The 19162-nt window shown below is 36.9% G+C and overlaps 1 protein-coding gene across 1 annotated transcript in view; it reads left to right on the top strand.

Annotated features, from left to right (window-relative positions):
• Positions 1 to 6696: 6696 nt before the first annotated feature.
• Positions 6697 to 19162, top strand: part of CSRNP3 (cysteine and serine rich nuclear protein 3) — a 68580-nt gene continuing 56114 nt past the window's right edge. The window contains exon 1 of the mRNA XM_046659670.1: positions 6697 to 6862. Within this exon, the coding sequence (XP_046515626.1) occupies positions 6715 to 6862 (148 nt within the window). The 5' untranslated portion in view covers positions 6697 to 6714. The remainder of the gene's footprint in view (positions 6863 to 19162) is intronic.

The raw sequence follows: 19162 nt of genomic DNA on the forward strand, positions 1-19162 counted from the left end.
CTGGGCCTGGGGCCCATTGCTGATTGAAGCAAGTAGCCTTACCGTATCAAAGTTGTTGGAATAGAACTTTATCATAGTTTCTGAGCTTTTTGTGCCTGCTGGAAGAATTTGATGAGGACGTAAAATAAATGATTTTCCTCTTGGCAAATCATGAAGAAATGTCCTCCGTGTCATGTTGTAACGCAAGTTGTTTAACATGCCCCCTTGATGTATGCCATGTCACCAAGGTGGAAGGGTCTTTGTTAATGACCCTTGCATTTAAAGATTACTCACACTTTGATTAATTACAAAACTAGCAAGGAAGCAATGCAAAGGATAATCCCAAGCTCCCAGTAAAAGTGAACAGAGGGGCTCAACTAGCCTCCCTTTGTTCCTGAGAGAGTAGCACATAAGGCTCCTGGTTGATCTAAGCAGCCTCCAAAGAATAAGGACCTACCGGGTCAAATGAACCAGGAACTCACAGCTCACCATCCTTTTTTTCATCAGGCCAGGGAAGAGCCAACATCTCACTAAACAGACCTCCTCATTACCATATAAGAAAATTCTTGCCAAGACAAAGTTACTTTCTTGCATCAGTGATAGTCCATGCCTGCCCTTAACCTATTACCAACCAACCACCCCTCATCTTTTTTCAATTGTTAGTAAACTCATGATTCACTCTAATGCCCTCACATGTTTTACTCACTGGGTTTCACCTGATTGGTAAAGGACAGGAATATTCATGTATGGTAGTTCCAGTTGGTAGATGGCTTTTCTCTTGTAGATGTTTTTGTTGATTTCACAATTCATTTGTTTCTCATCAAGAGCCAAGAGCACCAGTTATGGTTGTTAGAGGAAATGCAGGATGCCCAGTTAAATTTGAATTTCAGGTAAACAACAAATAATAAGTAAAAGTGTGTCCTGAATGTTATTTATTTTTTATCTAATTTAAATTTAACTGGGTGTCCTGTATTTTTATTTGCTAAATCTGGCAAGCGTAAAGTGGTTCTTCTGCAAATCAGGTAACTTGCTCCACAGAATTCAGGGATTGACGATACTCTTAAGGCATATTTTCTATGCTCATCTCCTTACAATAGATAGCAAAGCTTAGGAAATAGGGACAATGTAAGAAGAAAAAACATTAGATGAATATAAATAGGATAGTGAAAACCCATTGAGTTATCTACGAAAGTTGCGAAATTTTTAGCCTGTCAAAAGAGAGTGATATAAACAAGATTCCAACAAATACCCAAAGCTTAGCTTCAGCCATTCTTCAAAAGACGTTAAAATGTTCAGTTTAATCCAACTTCTTGATTTGGAATTGTAGGGGAGGAAGACAATTCTTCTACCCTCTAGGTCCCTCTGGCTGGGCTATGAATTAAATTGACATGAGACAGAATAACAGGCGAAAATCAAACAAAGCTTTATAACGTGTATACATGGGAGAAACTTGGGAAAACTGAGCAACTTGGCCATCTAGCTAAAGCTGCCACCTTAAATATCATCCTCAGCTAAAGGCAAAGGAGGATGTTGGGGGTAGTGGCTTGGGAGTTCAGAGGAGAGGAAGACAATTTACATGGAGATGGAAATGCAAGTGTTAAACAAGTTTTACTGGGCCCAAAATGGGCTTGTTGGCGCCTTTCTATCACATCTATTTTACATTATACTCTTATCATACTAGCTGCTAACTGGAGCAGGCCTTCTAGGTTAAATTCTTTTAGGCAGTTTTGGGAATGTTCTTCCTGAGTGTTCTGAGCCTTTCTTGTCTTCAGCTCAAAATAATCTGCATACGAGTGGTGCATCTTGGGGCCACCTGCCCTGAACCCCATCAGCATTCTTAGCCAAACTCTCCCACTTATCTTCACTCTACATCCTTCTGGCTTTTGACACTTTTCCTTTGGGCTCATCGTTCTCTTTGCTTTTGCAATAGGCCAGAAATATATTAAATAAAATAATTGTACTTATAACCATAGAACAGCTAGTGTAGTTTATCAGTATTTTTTTGAGAAGAGAGGTGGAAACACTTATACTTTTATACTATTTTTTCATTAAATGTGCTCAGAGGCTCCTGGGCAGTGGTTATGTCTAACACAAATATGGAATACATAAATAGTAATACATTAATTAAGAATAACAGATATTCAAAATCACAAGAGGTTTATTGGAGTTTTAAAATAAAGTGGTTCTTAATTAAATTTGACAATAGAAAGGGCACGTGGTTATGGGGAAAGAGGAATCCCAAGCTGAGAAGTTGGCCAAGTGGTGAATGCATGGACTATATTAATAAATGAAAAAAAAAGATGAATCAGTGTTAGACAAGGAGAGAATATTGGCTTGGAAATGCAATTGAACTTATCGAAGCCTCTGGGTGAGATTCTCTGGAGTGGTACGTAATTGGGTGGCTCCCTGCCTACTGGCCATGTAGTTGAGTAATCAAGGGGCCAGCACCTGACCAAGATGGGCCAAAAAAATTGCTCACTCCTTGGAACATTAAATTTGAACTGCGAGACAAAGAGGGAAGTTGCTGGACTTAAACCTGGTAACAGTGGTGCTCTTGAGAAAAGATACAGGTGTTTCTGCAGCTGTAACCCTAGAAACTGTCCTAATTCGTGCATTTCCTCAATTTTGGATTTCAGCTCCATCTTAGATTGCATGAACTAGTTTAGTATTTTTCCAACAGATGTCTTTGTGCTTAAGTTAGCTAGAATTGGCTTTTGGGTTGCTTGCAAGCAAAAAAGTTGTATGACGTTTTGAGGTCAATTTTATCTCTCATTTTGATTCTCATTCAATCAAATATGCCAGATATTTTGTTAGTCAGGAGAGAAAGAGTGGTGAATGAGATGAACATGATTCCTGCTTCATGGATCTTTCATTCTAGGAGAGAAAACAGACACTGATAAGGTAATTAAAGTATTGAAATGGAAGGGTTTTATTCATACATTGAACAAATATTTATTGAGCACCTATTATATATAAGGCACTGTTTGTTCTAGACCCCTGGAACATCAGTGAAGAAAACAAAGATACCTGCCCTTGTATCTTTTAGCAGGGGGTAAAAACAATAAGTAATAAACATAGAAATACAGAAATAGATAATATGGATTTAGAAGGTGGTAAATGCTATGGGAAAAGAAATTAGAAAGTAGACCAGAAGAAACAGTATATCAGCAGGCCTAGAGGTCAGAGGGAAATGGCAGATTGGAGAAACTGAAAGATTATTAAAGCTGAAATACTGACAAGAAGGCCAGTGGCTCAAAATGAAGATGAAGAGGTTAGCCAAAGTAGATTGTTAAGGACTTTCTAAGCCATTTTGAGGATTTTGAACTTTATCCTAAGGCAATCCAAAGCTACTTAAGAGTTTCAAGCTATAGACTGACATGATCAGATTTGCATGTTAAATTTATCGTTCTGCCTGCAACCTGGAAGACACATTGAAAGCAAACTGTAGTGGATGGGAGAGAGTAATTAGGAGGCTCTTGTCATAGTCCAAGTGAGAAATGGTGATGCCCTTGACTAGCATGTGTTTCATCAATTGGAAAACAGTAGTTGCGTTAAAATGGCTGTTACCAAAGATTAGAGTTTCAGCTTCTCATATTTAGGCTTAATTAATGCCTGTCCAGACTTATCTTTTGTTCTCTGGGCTTTGATGCTATGAAAATTCAGTTTGAAATGTTGATCATTTTTTCATTGGCTTCATATCTACCAAGTTTAATTATGCTTCATCTTTAGGAACAAAAATATACTAAGTGGATATTTAAGAAGCTATGGCAGCCATAGGACAGGCATTCATTCTACTCACTTGTATCTGTACCTAACTAGTCACATATTATCCTCAAATTCTGAAAGAACCAATGCAGGATACAAGCAAAACAAGTATGTACAACTTCTTTATTAGCAGGGCCTTCTCCCTAAATTCTTGTATTCTTTCTTCCCTAGTGAAATAGTCAGATGATGCAGGAGAAAACCACATGCTCCCTTTACCATTCCACTATTAGGTCTAGATCAAGGTATACTTTATACTGGTAAACTGTGAGTCATTTGGCCCTCATAATTTGTTATGACATCTTGTTATGCTCACAAAACAGTTTTTTAAGGCAGTGAAACTGGACAGGTGTTATGTTTGGTTGCTGCACAAGCAATTTAGCACTTACCCAGTTTCATGGGTATATGTTAAAGTTATGCCACCATGTAATTACTTAAATTTTTAATCTCCAGCTTAGATACTAATCCCACCCTAAGTGGTCAGTTCCTTCTTTCCTTTGACTTGGGTCTGGCTCAGGTTCTTTCAGTCCCAAAATGTAGACAGAAATTACATCCTACTTTTAACTCCATTATTTCAAGTCTTGCCAGTCCCAAATGGAATAACAAAAGGAAAAAGAGATTTTTCAATTCCCTTATCATCCCTCCAAAAATTTTCCCTCTCATTCTTGAGGAAGTGAGAAAGGAAGAGAAGAACACCAAGTACGACCTTTCGCCGTGTTGAAACATGGTTCTCTGTGGCCCAATTGAGTGTCTTTGATTCTTGAGAAATCCGCCTTTCCTAAGAAAGCTGGGGGAGGAGGGCTGGGAAATGGAGCTGAAGGACATGGTTTTTAACTGTTCCCATCGCAATAGCTTATTATAAAAATGTACTTTTTAAACATGGGTTTCCATCTTGTATTACTTTGTGTCTTGGAGTCTCTCCCTCATGAATTACTTTGCATCTGGTTTGAAGTGAACCATTTTAAAATTTATATCCTGTCCTACTTTTATTTCAAGAACTTTACTTAAAATATCGTTTTTCTCTTCGCCCTGCTCAGATATACATGAACATTTTATGCATTTCACACTCTTTAAGATGGAGAAAATAATATGCTAATCTGAAGTGTGGTAAAATCAGAGTCAGAACAGAGATTTTATTTTCAAAAGAGTGGACAATGCAATATTTTCTTATCGCCATCAGTTATCTCCATTGTTAATATGTCATGCAAAAGACATGGATTAGTAAAACAAGGCAGTAGAACATGAATTTGGGAGTATTTCAATTCAGTGGAGCCCAGCACAGTGGATGTTTGCTCCTTGAGGGCAGGTAACATGTTCATTCCCTTTTGTATCTCCTATTCCACCCAAAGGGGTCAAGCATATACACACCAGTTACTCAACATGTGCTTAGATAAGTGGGAGAAATTGAAATTAATGATAAATATTTATGAGACATCTAATACTGTACTTAATTTTACTAGAACTCACACCAGGATGGCCAACAAGATTTTGACTAGGGTTATGTGAGTCTCTAGCACTGGTGTGTGGACACCCTCAAGTAAGGAAAAGTCCAGGGAGAGAGCCACTGGAGAGCAGAATAAAAATTACTCAAGTGGTCTTCTAGTTTGAGTGTGTATCAGAACCACCTGGAGGGATTCATAAAGCTCCGAGTGCTGGCCCTACCCCTGGGAGTTTCTGATTTGGTAGATTTGGAGTGGGCCCTGAGAATTTGCATTTCCAACAATTTCCCTCCCAGGTGATGCTGATGCTGCTAATCCAAGTACCCTACTTTGAGAACTTCTGAATTAGGGCTTGGAGAGCAGGCCCAGCTAAGGGGATCTGGGCAGGCTGCTTGCTCTGTGATCTGCACAGAGAAGGGGTGATTTCAGAGATTTCTGAGAACAGTACCTGGATAGTGTAACTAAGTGGACATCAGTATCGTTTAAGGGTCTTTCTTCCTCCTGATCAACAGGGACTGATGGCTACATTCTGGCAGGAAAAGGAGCGAATGGCTTCTAAAACTCAAATAAGAGTTAAAATCAGCTGACATAAATGAGACGGAAGATGGAATGCATGGAATTGACTTAGTAATAATACTTCCAGCTAAGTTAACCTAATATAGCAATGGAAGACCATGTACATATGTCTAAGCTAATTTATATATAGCTTATTCCTGAAAATATCCTTACACTGCAAGGAAAGTTTATGCCCTTTAGCTGGCTGTGCATATGTCAAAGTCAATGGGGAAGGTGGAGAAAGGGCAGCCCAAGGAGAGGGGGAAAGTCCATTCATTCTAGAGAAAGGATTTAGGAGAAAGGATGCCCACTCCCCACCCCTCACCCTTCCCACTCACTCAGTGCTATCTCCCAGGTAAATACCCTCAGGAAGTTTCAAAATAGTGGCAACATCTTCAGCAATGAAGTATCATGGGGACACATTGCACCTTTTTGCAATATTGAAATGGAAACTACTTAAAATTTAGAACTGATTTCATGCACTTTGTTGTGCTCAGCTAATTAGGTTTCTTGCATTTTAAAACTTGAGTATGATTTTTTTTTTCATACTTATCTGTGTTTCTTCTGGATGAATTTTATATAAGGGAGTAATCACTTAGGACTTTGGGGGACATTGGCATTTATTTTCGTTACAGAATTTCATGGACTCGGGTGGATTTTCTCAATTTGCCAACAAAAAAGAATAGAGGTATTACATTAAAATGTGTCTCAATTGTCTACATTGAGCTGTGTCTCAAACAGTTGATACATTTTGGTAACCAAATGGTCAAATGCTGGTATGTAATTTAATTTCACTTTTGTTAATATGAAAATATTTTTAAAAACTGCTTAGTGATCCTTTCAAGGAAAAGCTCAGCTCATGTATAAAAAGCCCCATAAAAATGACTCCAGAGACCTTGGCTACACAGTCAGCGGTCAAATATTTCAATGCTTCGTTGCTCCCGCTCCTGTTACAGGTACATGTGACAGCGCTGCAGCTATGAGTGGAATTTTAAAGAGGAAGTTTGAAGAAATTGACGGCTCCTCACCCTGCTCCTCTGTGCGGGAATCAGATGATGAAGTTTCCAGCAGTGAAAGTGCTGACAGTGGGGACAGTGTCAATCCATCCACTTCTAATCATTTTCCCCGTGAGTACGGAAACCATACCTGAAGCTGATTCTCTGGTTCTACAGTGAAAATAATTGTCTCATCTTGGTCATTTTTTTTAACCTTTATTGCTATTTTTTTTTAATAACTGATTTAAAAACAAAATATGATTAGGTAAAAATGAAATGGTTTTGAAGCAACTCAGTGGGTTCCCTTACTTAGATCACTTTGGGCAGTGGATTATTTTGATCATGTTAACCAACTGATTCAATGAAAAAATGACATTTTATTATTTATTATTATTCCTTTTCCAAGGAAGCACCCTACTCTGGGAATAGATGAGGGAAGACAAGGCCAGGTATAAAAAATGTATCCTATTGTTGAAACAATATTCTGGGAGCAAAAATAAAAGGGTGTATTTGGGAGAGGAAGCTCTACGTAATGATAAGAAAGCGCCCAGCCAGCCGCACATTAAGAAGAGATGCAAAGCAGCAGAGCTCTCCCAGTGAGCACGTCAGTGCAGTGTATACCTCCTCCCTTCTCATCCCTTTATTCTCTCATCCCCAAGGATGATATTTAAAGCCCACAAAGAAGAAAAAACCAGACGTATGCTTTCTCTTTGAGTCCTTTTTCTGCCACACTATAACATCAGCCCTTTCCTGTCAGGCAGGGAGTGGTGAGATTTGAAGGACTGGTGAGAAAAATACCTAAGATAATACAACCTACAAGCCAAAGGACACTGACTAGTAACAGCTACATAATCTTCTTGAATTTATGTTTCCAACAGGAAGATTTTAATATATCATGATATCATGATAGATAGATATCAAGTCGTAGTTTTTCCATTTTTCCAGTAAGTAGCTGATTTTATTAATATATGATTCCATAACATAGAATTTATTTTGGAAATGTGATAACCCAGAAAAGCAAAAGAATTAACCATATCTTTAAGAGGTAATAAGGAACTCAACAAAACTGTTGAAAATGAAAGAAATATGTTAAAATCAACAGCATTCCTTTAAGCAAGTAAAACTAATAGGAAATACAATGAAGAGGCAATTACAAATATTATAGCAGAAAAAAAATCATCAGATCTTCAGGGACAAGGTCATTGTGTGATGATGATCTTCAATTACATTTACATATATCATGATATGAAATGAGCTTGTGCTTTTGATTCAAAAGAAGAGAAATGTTTACCTATTTGGTCTTAATAGTGATAACAACAACAGCATCATTATCATGTAACGGAGTTTCCTGAGGATCAAACAGAGCAAGTGAGATAATACACATGAAAGAACTTTGTAAAATGTCAAGTTCTAAGCACGTTATATTTAAAATTATGATCAGAGCTAACGTTTATTGGAAACAGGCTATGCTCCAATAGCTTTATATATGTTATCCCTACTCTTTACAGCAATCCTGGAAGTGCTACTACCTTCAGATTACAGAGGAAATAACTGAGGCTCAGATAAGTTAAGCATCTTGCCCAAGATCACACAGGATTTGAGCCTAGATATATATATATATGTGTCCCACTCCAATAGCTTCACCTTTTCCATGATTTCATTGTGACCCTTAGTTATTGGACATATCTGTTTTGTTTTGTTTTTTTTGAGGAAGATTAGCCCTGAGCTAACTACTGCCAATCCTCCTCTTTTTGCTGAGGAAGACTGGCCCTGAGCTAACATCCATGCCCATCTTCCTCTACTTGATACGTGGGACGCCTACCACAGCATGGCTTTTTGCTAAGTGGTGCCACGTCCGCACCCAGGATCCAAACCAGCGAACCCCGGGCCGCCAAGAAGCGGAATGTGGGAACTTAACTGCTCGGCCACCTGGCCAGCCCTGGACATATCTTTAAAACGTTATTTATTGTGAGTTATAAAAGAAAACTTGAGGGGCCAGCCCGGTGACGCAGCAGTTAAGTTCGCACGTTCTGCTTTGGTGGCCCGGGGTTCGCCGGTTCGGATCCCAGGTGCAGACATGACACCGCTTGGCAAAAAGCCATGCTGTGGTAGGCATCCCATGTATAAAGTAGAGGAAGATGGGCATGGATGTTAGCTCAGGGCTAGTCTTCCTCAGCAAAAAGGGGAAGATTGGCAGTGGTTAGCTCAGGGCTAATCTTCCTCAAAAAAATAAACAAAGAAAAAAACTTGAATTAGTGAAGAGACAAGTTATGTTTCTGGATATAAAGAGTAAGCTATTAAAGCTTTCCACATTAATTTATAAGTATAAGGGTATCATCTCAATAAAATGCTCAACTGGATTTCCTTGGAAGGTGATAGAATGATAAAGATCTATTTGGAAAAATAAGCTGATGATGATAAAGGGATATTTTTTAAAAGAAGCTATAAATGTTGAAAAGCCATTCCAGATATCAAATCATAAAAAATGATATAATTTAACTTTTTTGGTTCTGTACTAGATCTAGTAAAGTATAAAAAATCTCAACATGTTGTATATTAGAATTAATATGTATAATAGTAGAGCATATGGAACAATGGAAATGGGAGGAGAATTTAATGAATGGTTGGGGTATTAGCAAGTTTGAAAAGGAAGTAATTTAGATCCACATCTCCCAACATATGCTAAAATGCATTCCAGATGGATTAAACAGATAAATATCTATGTTTTTAAATCAAATCATGGGGGAACTTTCATATTTGTCAGACATTTGGTAGGACCATTATCTGAGCTTTGAAGTAACAGAAAAAAGTCACATTGCAAAATACTTAACATATTTAATAATATTAAAATATTAAACTTATCTGCTACCAAAAAAAACCCAAAGCTCAAAGTAAAAGTAAAACAATCTATATTGGGAAAAAATATTTACAATTAGTATGGTATAGGGTTATTTTCCAGATAGAGTATAAAAAACACACATAGGGGCTGGCCCAGTGGCGCAGTGGTTAAGGTCGCACGTTCAGCTTCTCGGCGGCCCGGGGTTTGCCAGTTCGGATTCTGGGTGCGGACATGGCACTGCTTGGCACGCCATGCTGTGGTAGGCATCCTACATATAAAGTAGAGGAAGATGGGCACGGATGTTAGCTCAGGGCCAGGCTTCCTCAGCAAAAAGAGGAGGACTGGCAGTAGTTAGCTCAGGGCTAATCTTCCTCCAAAAACAAAAAAAAAACCACACACGTAAATTTTTGAGATAAATACTAAGACACACAACCCTAGAGATAATCTACATAATAGGAAATATGATTAACAAATATTTCAAAGTATTTAAGAACAATAGTAATAGTCATGCAGATTAAACAATACTTATGAGATTTCGTTAGTATGAAATCATAGAAGTTTCATCTCCATGAAATTAGTGCTCCTTCCTCCAATAAAAAATACGAATACCTAAGTGGTGGTGAAGGTCACAGTGCAAATCGTAGGTACCTACATTGCTATCAATGGCAGTCAAATTTAGAAAATACTTTAGAAATATAAGAGCCATGATAATATTCCTATTTGTAAGTCTGTACTTCAGAGAATTTATCTGAAGGGGGAAACATCAAAAACAATGGGGAAACTGTGTAAATAAAAATGCTGGTGCTTGACGGTAGTGCCAAAAACAGGGCTTGGGGCAGACAAGAGGAAGGTAACATTTCTAAGCGGGGAAATGATCCGTTAAGTTATGGTAACTTACGCAATTAATTTATTTTCTTGATAGTTATGAAGACTTTATGGCAATATGTAAAGTGCTTATGAGATCATGTTAAGAAAAGCAGAACACAAAATTTTACCTAACTGTCAGGGAAAGTCTAGAATGCATGAGGGCGAAGAATGGCCAAGTGCCCTAAAAACTGAAAATGATTTCATTTGTTGAGGCATTAGAATGAAGGATGAGCATTCATATTTATTAATTTTTATTTATTTTTATTTTTGTTAGTACTATATGTATCCTACAACAAATAAATTTTAAATTTAAACTAAAATAACTATTGTTTAGATTGTGCTTATATATGCAAACAGCAGATTGAATGGCATGACCAGCTAAACTATGCAATATTTCAGCCAACTAAGACTTTTCTATGAGTTATGTCCAACAGAAATTATTTTTCCCATTGAAGAAAATAGACATATTGTATGATGTTGAGAAGTTATTGGAATGTTTCAGCTCATCTTTTATCATCAGTGGTAATTGACAATGGTTAGTTTATTAAATCAATGATTTAAGTTTGTATTAAATGAAATCTGGCAGAGATTTTTGATGATTTTTAAAGATAATTAAATGATTGATTTAATAAAAAGTGCCCTTTTTATTTAATAGTCTGCTTAGCTCACCATATTCACGTTAGGGAAAGGGAGAAAAAGTGGGAGGAAAAAATAAGGAATCAAAAGACAAAAATTCTACCTAGAATATTTACTGTATACAAGATCTGAGCATGTTAACCAATGTGAGAGGAATAGTTGAAAGGGTTTCTTGATTCCAGAAATGTTTTTCAGATTATTTGCTAGTCCAAAAATTGACACACAAATTTTTAGAAAATGTTTTATTGATTTTTCTATCTAGATTAAAGTATGTACTTCTCTACCATGGTATTATCTGCATGTGAATCTATGGATTTAAACTTTTGGCAGTGTTATTATTGATTAATCTTATTTCTTTAATATGTTTTTCTGCTTTCAAAAATAAAAATTACTGCCTATCTTAGAGTGAAGAAGGATTTTCGATGACTGTCAAATTTGTGTAACATTAGGAAACCAAATTTCGTTTTACATTGAGATTTTTTAAAATATGGCTATTTAAATCTCACTCATCATGAGCTCATCTTTCAAATTTAAAATACCCCATATACTCAGTGCTTTATGAGCACTAACATATTGTGTAACATAACATTTTGTTATCATTACAAATATAGAAATTGATAAGATTTTTTGGTACATGTCAGCAGCGATGGTAGTAGAAAATTCCACGCTATTCTAAGGTTTATGTAAAAATATTCCATTTGTAGCACATCACATTATGAAATGAAAAGCTTCAAAATATAGATCAGTAAAGGCATTATGCCTTTTTTCTTGGACTTCTGAGTTTTGCTAGGCAACTAGCATGCTTACCAGCAATCCACCAAGGTCATATCTTGTACTTACTTTGAGATAGAAGCAGCTGGATTCTGTGTTGCTGTGGAATGCTTTGTTTTATCAAATCCCTGTGGCTCTATAGCCAATGAGCCTGTACTTGAGCACTGTCAAAAGGAAAGCTACAGAGAAGCTAGAGAGGAATGATTTTTTTCGGCCCTCTCAAGGTTCTTGGCACTTCACACGAGTAATGAGAAGCTGCGTGATGAAACATCCTCCCAGAAGGAACACATTATTTTTCTTGAAACAGAGTGTTTCCACAAATAAATATACAGCATTTAGGAAGTGAAAATATCAAGAGGTAAAAGCATAGATACTTGAAATTGCACGTGAAAGCAGGTAGTGGATGTCTTACATAGGGATGAGATTTTCTAATTTACAAAACACTTTCATATTCTTGAGTTCATTTGATATCCAAAATTGTTATGTGATTAGGAGCCATTATTGTACCCATTTTATAAAAGTAGAGATTAATATTCAGAGGTGTATTCACAATTTACCCAAGAGCTGAGGTTAAGATCTATGGTCCCTCCCTCCTTTCTCCTTTCTCCCTTCATTCCCTTTTCTCTCTGAATACACAGGGGCATAAATATGCTACCGTGTGCACCCAAATCAGAGCCTTTCTCCAGTGTCAGTTCCCTCCCACTGACTGCACATTTCATAATGGGATTAGAGATGAAGAATCAATAGAAAACAGATTTTGACATGAAACTTTGTACTGGAAGTATAATTCAATATATCTATTCTCTTTAACAAGCAGTTAAAATATGTTGAGGATTTAGATTCAGTTTCAACAAATTTAGTGTATCTTATGTTACAGACTCTGTGGTAGGTGCTTTCAGACATGTCAAAATGACAGACTACAAGTACTAAATACAACTTGGAGATACAGTGACAGATCGTTTACCCAGCATTGTGGTATTAATGTGAGAACTTACTATAGCAAAGACAAATGTAACAGGCTACCTCTGAATCCATGATTTTTTAAACAACAGAGGAGTCTTCAGGCAGAAACTGAACATGGAAATTTCAGGGGAAGTCTTTGATTGAGCAAAGGTGGGATCACATGACCCTCAAACGCTCTTTTCTACTCTGTGATAATACAATTCTAAGAACAAGGATCAAAATAGCATCTTAAGTCAGAGGCCAAGGCCAAGGCCAAGTAGGAGAAGATAAGTAGCGTAGGTCAAAACACTTCTGAAAAGCTATTATAAAAGCTACTATTATTATTAAATTAAGAGATCCCCAGCCTCTCTGCATCCCCTAATGTTGGAAAAGAACCAATTAGCCCGGGCTTGTTGGATCAAACCTGGAACCAGTTGTAGATCTACTATATTAGGTCATGTTTGTACTGAACACGAACACCAGACAGGGACCAGTTGAATCATTAGGTGGTAAGTTTAGTTTGTTGGAGATATGGGAACTATGAGTGAAGGAAGATAGATATGAGCTAGTGGTCCATTTAGAAAATACTCACTTGATTGTACTGTAAAGCCCATTAACTGATACAATGGAATTGTTTCCAGAGCATTTCATCTGAGAGATCCAAGACAATGAATCAGAAACAGTTAACCATTGATGCTTCCTCTGACCTTACTTAGATCATCCTTGAGGCTGAAATGTTTTCTCTGCCTCCCAACCTCAGTAAAGTTCTATACCTGCTACAAGGTTCATAGCAAATATTTCCTCCTCCATGGAAACTTTACCAAGTCTCTCATTCTACTCATGCTCTTTGCCTGAGTCTCCTGGTGTTTTACTAACATTCAAAACTCTGGCAACGCTTTTCTATCTTGCTTCTATTCCAGTATTTTCCACTAAACCATGATGTCGGTAGCCATGTGATGGCTCATTGAACCATTAGCCTCATATTTCCTTGACCACCTCTGTCCTGGAGTCTTCACTTCTATTCTGCTCATGTTCTTTCCCTCCACTCCATTTAGCTGCTTATGTCACAGCCTCACTCAGAATATTTTTACAAATAGAACAGCTCTACTTCAGACATACCAAATTTCACTGTTCCAAACTCAGACCACAACCCCTTTTGCTTCCACTTCCTTCCTCCTCCTACCCACTTTTTACATCATCCTCTTGTTTTCCCCAACATAGCACCCATCACTTGTCTTTACGTATCTTTCCACCCTTTACCATTTGCTCCATTATTTCAGGTGTTTTTGTTTTTTTAGAGGCCAGGACTCAACCATTTTCCTCCCCTATCCTTCACTCCATATTCCCTTTTTATTCAGAACATCTGAAAACTTTAAAATAGTTTTGGAGAAAATGACAGAACTGTGTCTTTTCAAACTCGGCTGCCCGTGATTGCCACACAACCATCCTACTTGGACACTGTCCACAGTTGATTTGATTTTCTCTTCCATGTCAAAGCACTGAGTGTTTATCAGACTCTTCAAGTCACTCCCCTTCCTACCTCATATACAGCAGATCTCCTTGCCTTCTCATCTTTCATATTTATCCTTATCCACATGTCCTTACCTTCCACCTTTAAGCAGGGCACTCAAAACGAGGTTTGAAGGAATGTGTGTAAGCTTATTAAAGGCAGGAACTAGGTCTTTGTATGCCGAGCATCTAGTAAGCATTCAATAAATATCTGCATAAATGGATGAATGAATGGACCTTATTAAGCATTTACTATTTGCCATTCACTGCACTAGTACTAGGAGCTGGAAATATAAAAGTAAGTGACACATGATCCAGTTTCTGTAGAAACTTACAGTCCAACAGCGCTTTAGCACTTCGCCAATACTTACCGTATTCTGTTTTACATTGGAGCTATTTGTGCACACACCTTATCTCTTCTGGAGATTTATAGAGCTTAAGCATGTATTCTCAGTACTCAGACTAGTACTGGTTCAATTACTGTTAAATTCTTGATAAATAACACTTAGCTTTGTAAAGATTGTCTTTTTTTAGTACAACTAAACCATATAAAGTAAAAAAAAAAAATGAAGATGCTTTTATTGTAGGACTTCATAATGGCATGGGCATTAGTGGAAATAAATACCAATTTACAAGCTAACTCTGTCATTCATGATCTTGATGGATGTCATTATGATATATCAGAATCCTGATTTATCAGTTTTTGAATCTGAATACATGTAATGGTGGACTGTGTTTTAAATAGGGTCCCACTGTAATTACGTATTCCTAACATGTAGCTTTCCGTTTTCATTTGCTTATATATAGCTTTCCCAGGCAGAAACATCACTGTTTAATTGGATGCTGTACAGCTATTTATGCAGTAGCTGTATAACACACTTGAGGAAATCCAAGTTGCTTTCACCTTCACCATCCTTCGAATCAGCTAGAAAAAGAAGGCATTACCAAGTCAGATCACTAACATTATATAAGTACAGTTCATTTAGTTATTTGGTTTGGTTGAAATTCAGGATCAGAACCTTACATTCAGCCTTAATAAATGGCAACTTATTAGATTTAGGTCTTCATTTCATCCTACTGAGATTTTTTAAATTCTGTTTTTGTCTTCTTATTTGCTTTTTCTCCCTCAGTCATGTGTTTATAAATATGTCTGAAATCTGTCCACTTATCTCCATTTGCATTGTACCACACAAGTCCATATGACCTTCATCTCTCTCCTGGACTGCTGCAGGGGCCTTCCAGCGGCTCTCTCTGCTGCTTCTCAGGTCAGAGCTCAGCCTCTTCTCTGCACAGGAGTGTAATTGATCACATCACTTTCCTACTGAAATCCTTAAGTTGCTTTCAGTTGTACTCATTACTGTGGCCTCCAAAACCCTGTACAGCCCCATATGATAGAGCTTTTGCTCCCCTCCCAACATCCTCTCCTGTCTTCCCTCCATCTCCAAACTCCAGCCGCACTGACCTTTACTCAGTTCTTTGAACATAACAAACATTTCTCTCCCTAAGGTCCTGCCTGGAACAGTCTTCCCATGACTGAGCCTTTATATTTCATGTTTCAGCTTAAAATATCAGCTCTCTAGTATAGTGTCCCTGATCACCCCATCCAAGGCATGCAGGTCCACGCTCCTCATCTCTTAGAGATATGTATGGAAAAATTTACAGGAAATTTTTTCTTACAGAAATTTACAGAAAATCGTTTACAGGAGAAATGATAGATATCTTGGGGTTGCTTTCACATAATGCAGAAAAAAAGAGAGAAAGATGAAGTGAGATTGAAAAAAAGTTGAAACTTGGGTTTACTGTGCTACTCCCCACATTTTTATGTAATTAAATGTTTAATTTAATACATTAAAAAATATGTGTAGGTCCAACTTATTCCAAAATTTCTGTGCAAGGGTCAAGGGCTTAAAAACTGATCAAGTACACTTTTGAAAAAGAATAAGGAAAGGGGAGAGTGTGCTTACTCTAACATATTTCAATACTTAAATTGCTATGCTAGTTCAAACACAGAATTAGCTCAGACAGACTGCACGTGAACAAATAGAGAGCTTAGAAACAGACCCACGTTTAAATAGCAACTTGGTATGTGACAGAGGAGACATTGAAAATGAGTTGGGAAAGGAAGGACTGTTCTAACAAATGTCCTTTTAACAACTGGCCAGCCACATTGAAAAAGATAAAATTAGACCTTACTTCATACCATACATTAAAATAATATCCTAATGAACTAAATAACTAAATGTAAAAAAAATCAAAACTGCAAAATTTGTAGAAAGAATACAGGAAAATATCTTTATGTCAGGGTATGATGCAAAAGCACAAATCCTAAGAAAATATGATATATTTGATTACATTAAATTAAACTCATTGTATATGACCAAATATGCCATTAAGAAAGTGAAAAGATGAACTACAGAGTGGAAGAAGATATTTGCAGTTCCTTAACTGACAAGGAATTTGTGTTTGAATATAAAGAGAACTCGTACAAAAATAAGGGAGAACTAATGCAATAAAAAATAGCCATAGAGGGGCTGGCCCCGTGGCCGAGTGGTTAAGTTCGCGCGCTCCGCTGCAGGCGGCCCAGTGTTTCGTCAGTTCGAATCCTGGGCGCGGACATGGCACTGCTTATCAGACCACGCTGAGGCAGCGTCCCTCATACCACAACTAGAAGGACCCACAACGAAGAATACACAACTATGTACCGGGGGGCTTTGGGGAGAAAAAGGAAAAAATAAAATCTTTAAAAAAAAAAAAAATAACCATAGAATATGAACAGATAATACACGGAGTAAAAAGGCTAATACAATTATGAGCAGATGTGCAATTCTGTTAAGAATTAGGGAAATTAAAATTGAGAGAAGACGCGTTTCACACATGTCATATCATCAGATTGACAAAATTTTAGAGTTTGACAGTGTCTTGTATTGACAAGCACGTGCTGAAGCAGGAGCTCTCATAATGTTGGCATGGCACTGAACCATCAGATGGTTCGATCTCCTAGGAAACTAGTAGTGAAAAGTTAAAAGAAAGACTAATTATCCATCAGTATAGGATTGGCTAAGCTGTGATTTGTTCGTATAATGATAAAACGGATAACAGATTGAACTGAATAGCCGAGTCTACGTGTATATACTGTTGAGTGAGATACGCAAGTTGCGAGACTACAGTGTGATGGCCCTTACATAATTAAAACACACTGAGCAATACCATATTTTATGGAAGTAAAATATGCATAAGAATAGGCGGAGGGTGCTTTAGCTGTACTTTCTCACTTTTATTTGTTTTTATTCATTTTTTAATTATAAAAGGAGTAATCTGAAGTAGATATGGCAAAATATTAACATCCATTAAATATGGGTAGTCAGTACATGTTATTTTCTGGAAGTCTGAAATATTTTGTCATTTTTAACAAGTTTTGCATACCTTTCACTCGGGATGAAGGTCTGTGGGGCACCTCCACCATCCTCATCCCCATTGTTTTCTTTCTCAGCACTCTTTTTTTCTCTTCATAGTACGTAATATAATTTTCAACTATTTGTTTATCTGTTTATGGTATATCTTGCATACCTGTTTTGTTTACCATTGTATTCCTAATAAGGAAAGGCAGAAGAGCCCTGTAGCACGTTATAAACTTCTAGGCCAAATTTGGTCGTTGAGTAGAACTAAATTTAAGATATTCATTCAGAGCCTTCATCTTGTCCACAGTGTTAGCCAAATGACATTGTCAAATGTTTTCCTGAAATCCTCTCACACACCTTTTTTGCCTATGTCCAAAAATGTAGGAAGCCATATCTTCACCAGGTGTTAGGCTCTAGGCTCTCCAGTGACATTTAGAAAAATCACCCCTGGAAATTGCTTCTTGTGCTTATAAAATACACAATACATTGTTACACTATATATACAGTAAGTCTTACATAAGCTTATTTTTCCCCCTATGATGTTAAAAGAGAATATTGTTTCTTCAGCTGATCATCGGTGAAGTGGTCGCTTGTGTTTGGGAGCTATTGTGAAAGAAAATAAGTTTGCCATGATTTTTCTTCCCCTAGTGCATCAGTTGAATTTATGAGAACAGGACTGTACTGCAAATTCGTTCAGTTTGTTGTCATTGAAAAAGCCACAACTTAGGAGAAAGGAGATCTTCACTCTAGTTTTAGTTCTGTTACAAGGAGCTCTGGGGTTAAATCATTTAACCTGTCTTGTCATTTGGAAAATGTGAGAATAGATTGATTTTCAAATTATAACTTGCATAAGACTGAGGTAATCCTTCTTCCCTCCAAATATATATGCCTCTGATAGTCCTTTTTGCTTGGGTTATTTATAATATCATGTTTGAGGATATCTTTGTGTTTTCAACGTGTCTGCTTGTGTATTATTAGTGTACCTCTATGTGAGTCCAATAGACTTTCCCACTTGGTGCTTTTAGCTTATAAATTCCATACCAAAATAATGAAAATCAGGTGAATTATTTTCATTGATTTTGGGGAGGGATATCTTGATTAAATAAATAATGCACTCAAAGTATAGTATATTGGAACTGTAAAAAAAAAGTTTAATAATATAGGAATGAGTAAAATAAATAATGATGGTTGGAGTAAGAAGTTGTGTTTGTTGGTCTATTGACAGTGAAAAATTGGAGAAATAAATAGAATATTCATGTACTCAATAATTTTAAAAAATTATCTTTAAAGCTGTCTTTAGCTGAAATGTGTACGTGTTCACTGTGGAACATCTCATTACCACAAAGGAATATTCTAACTGAAAATTTCTAAAGAAAAATCACAAAAGAATGAATAAATAAAAGGAATGGTTTATCTAGAACATTTTTTAAATGCACAGTCATTTGATATCATGAAATTTTATTTATAAAA

Source organism: Equus quagga, chromosome 4 (genome assembly GCF_021613505.1).
Source record: "Equus quagga isolate Etosha38 chromosome 4, UCLA_HA_Equagga_1.0, whole genome shotgun sequence".
NCBI classification, from domain to species: Eukaryota; Metazoa; Chordata; class Mammalia; order Perissodactyla; family Equidae; genus Equus; species Equus quagga.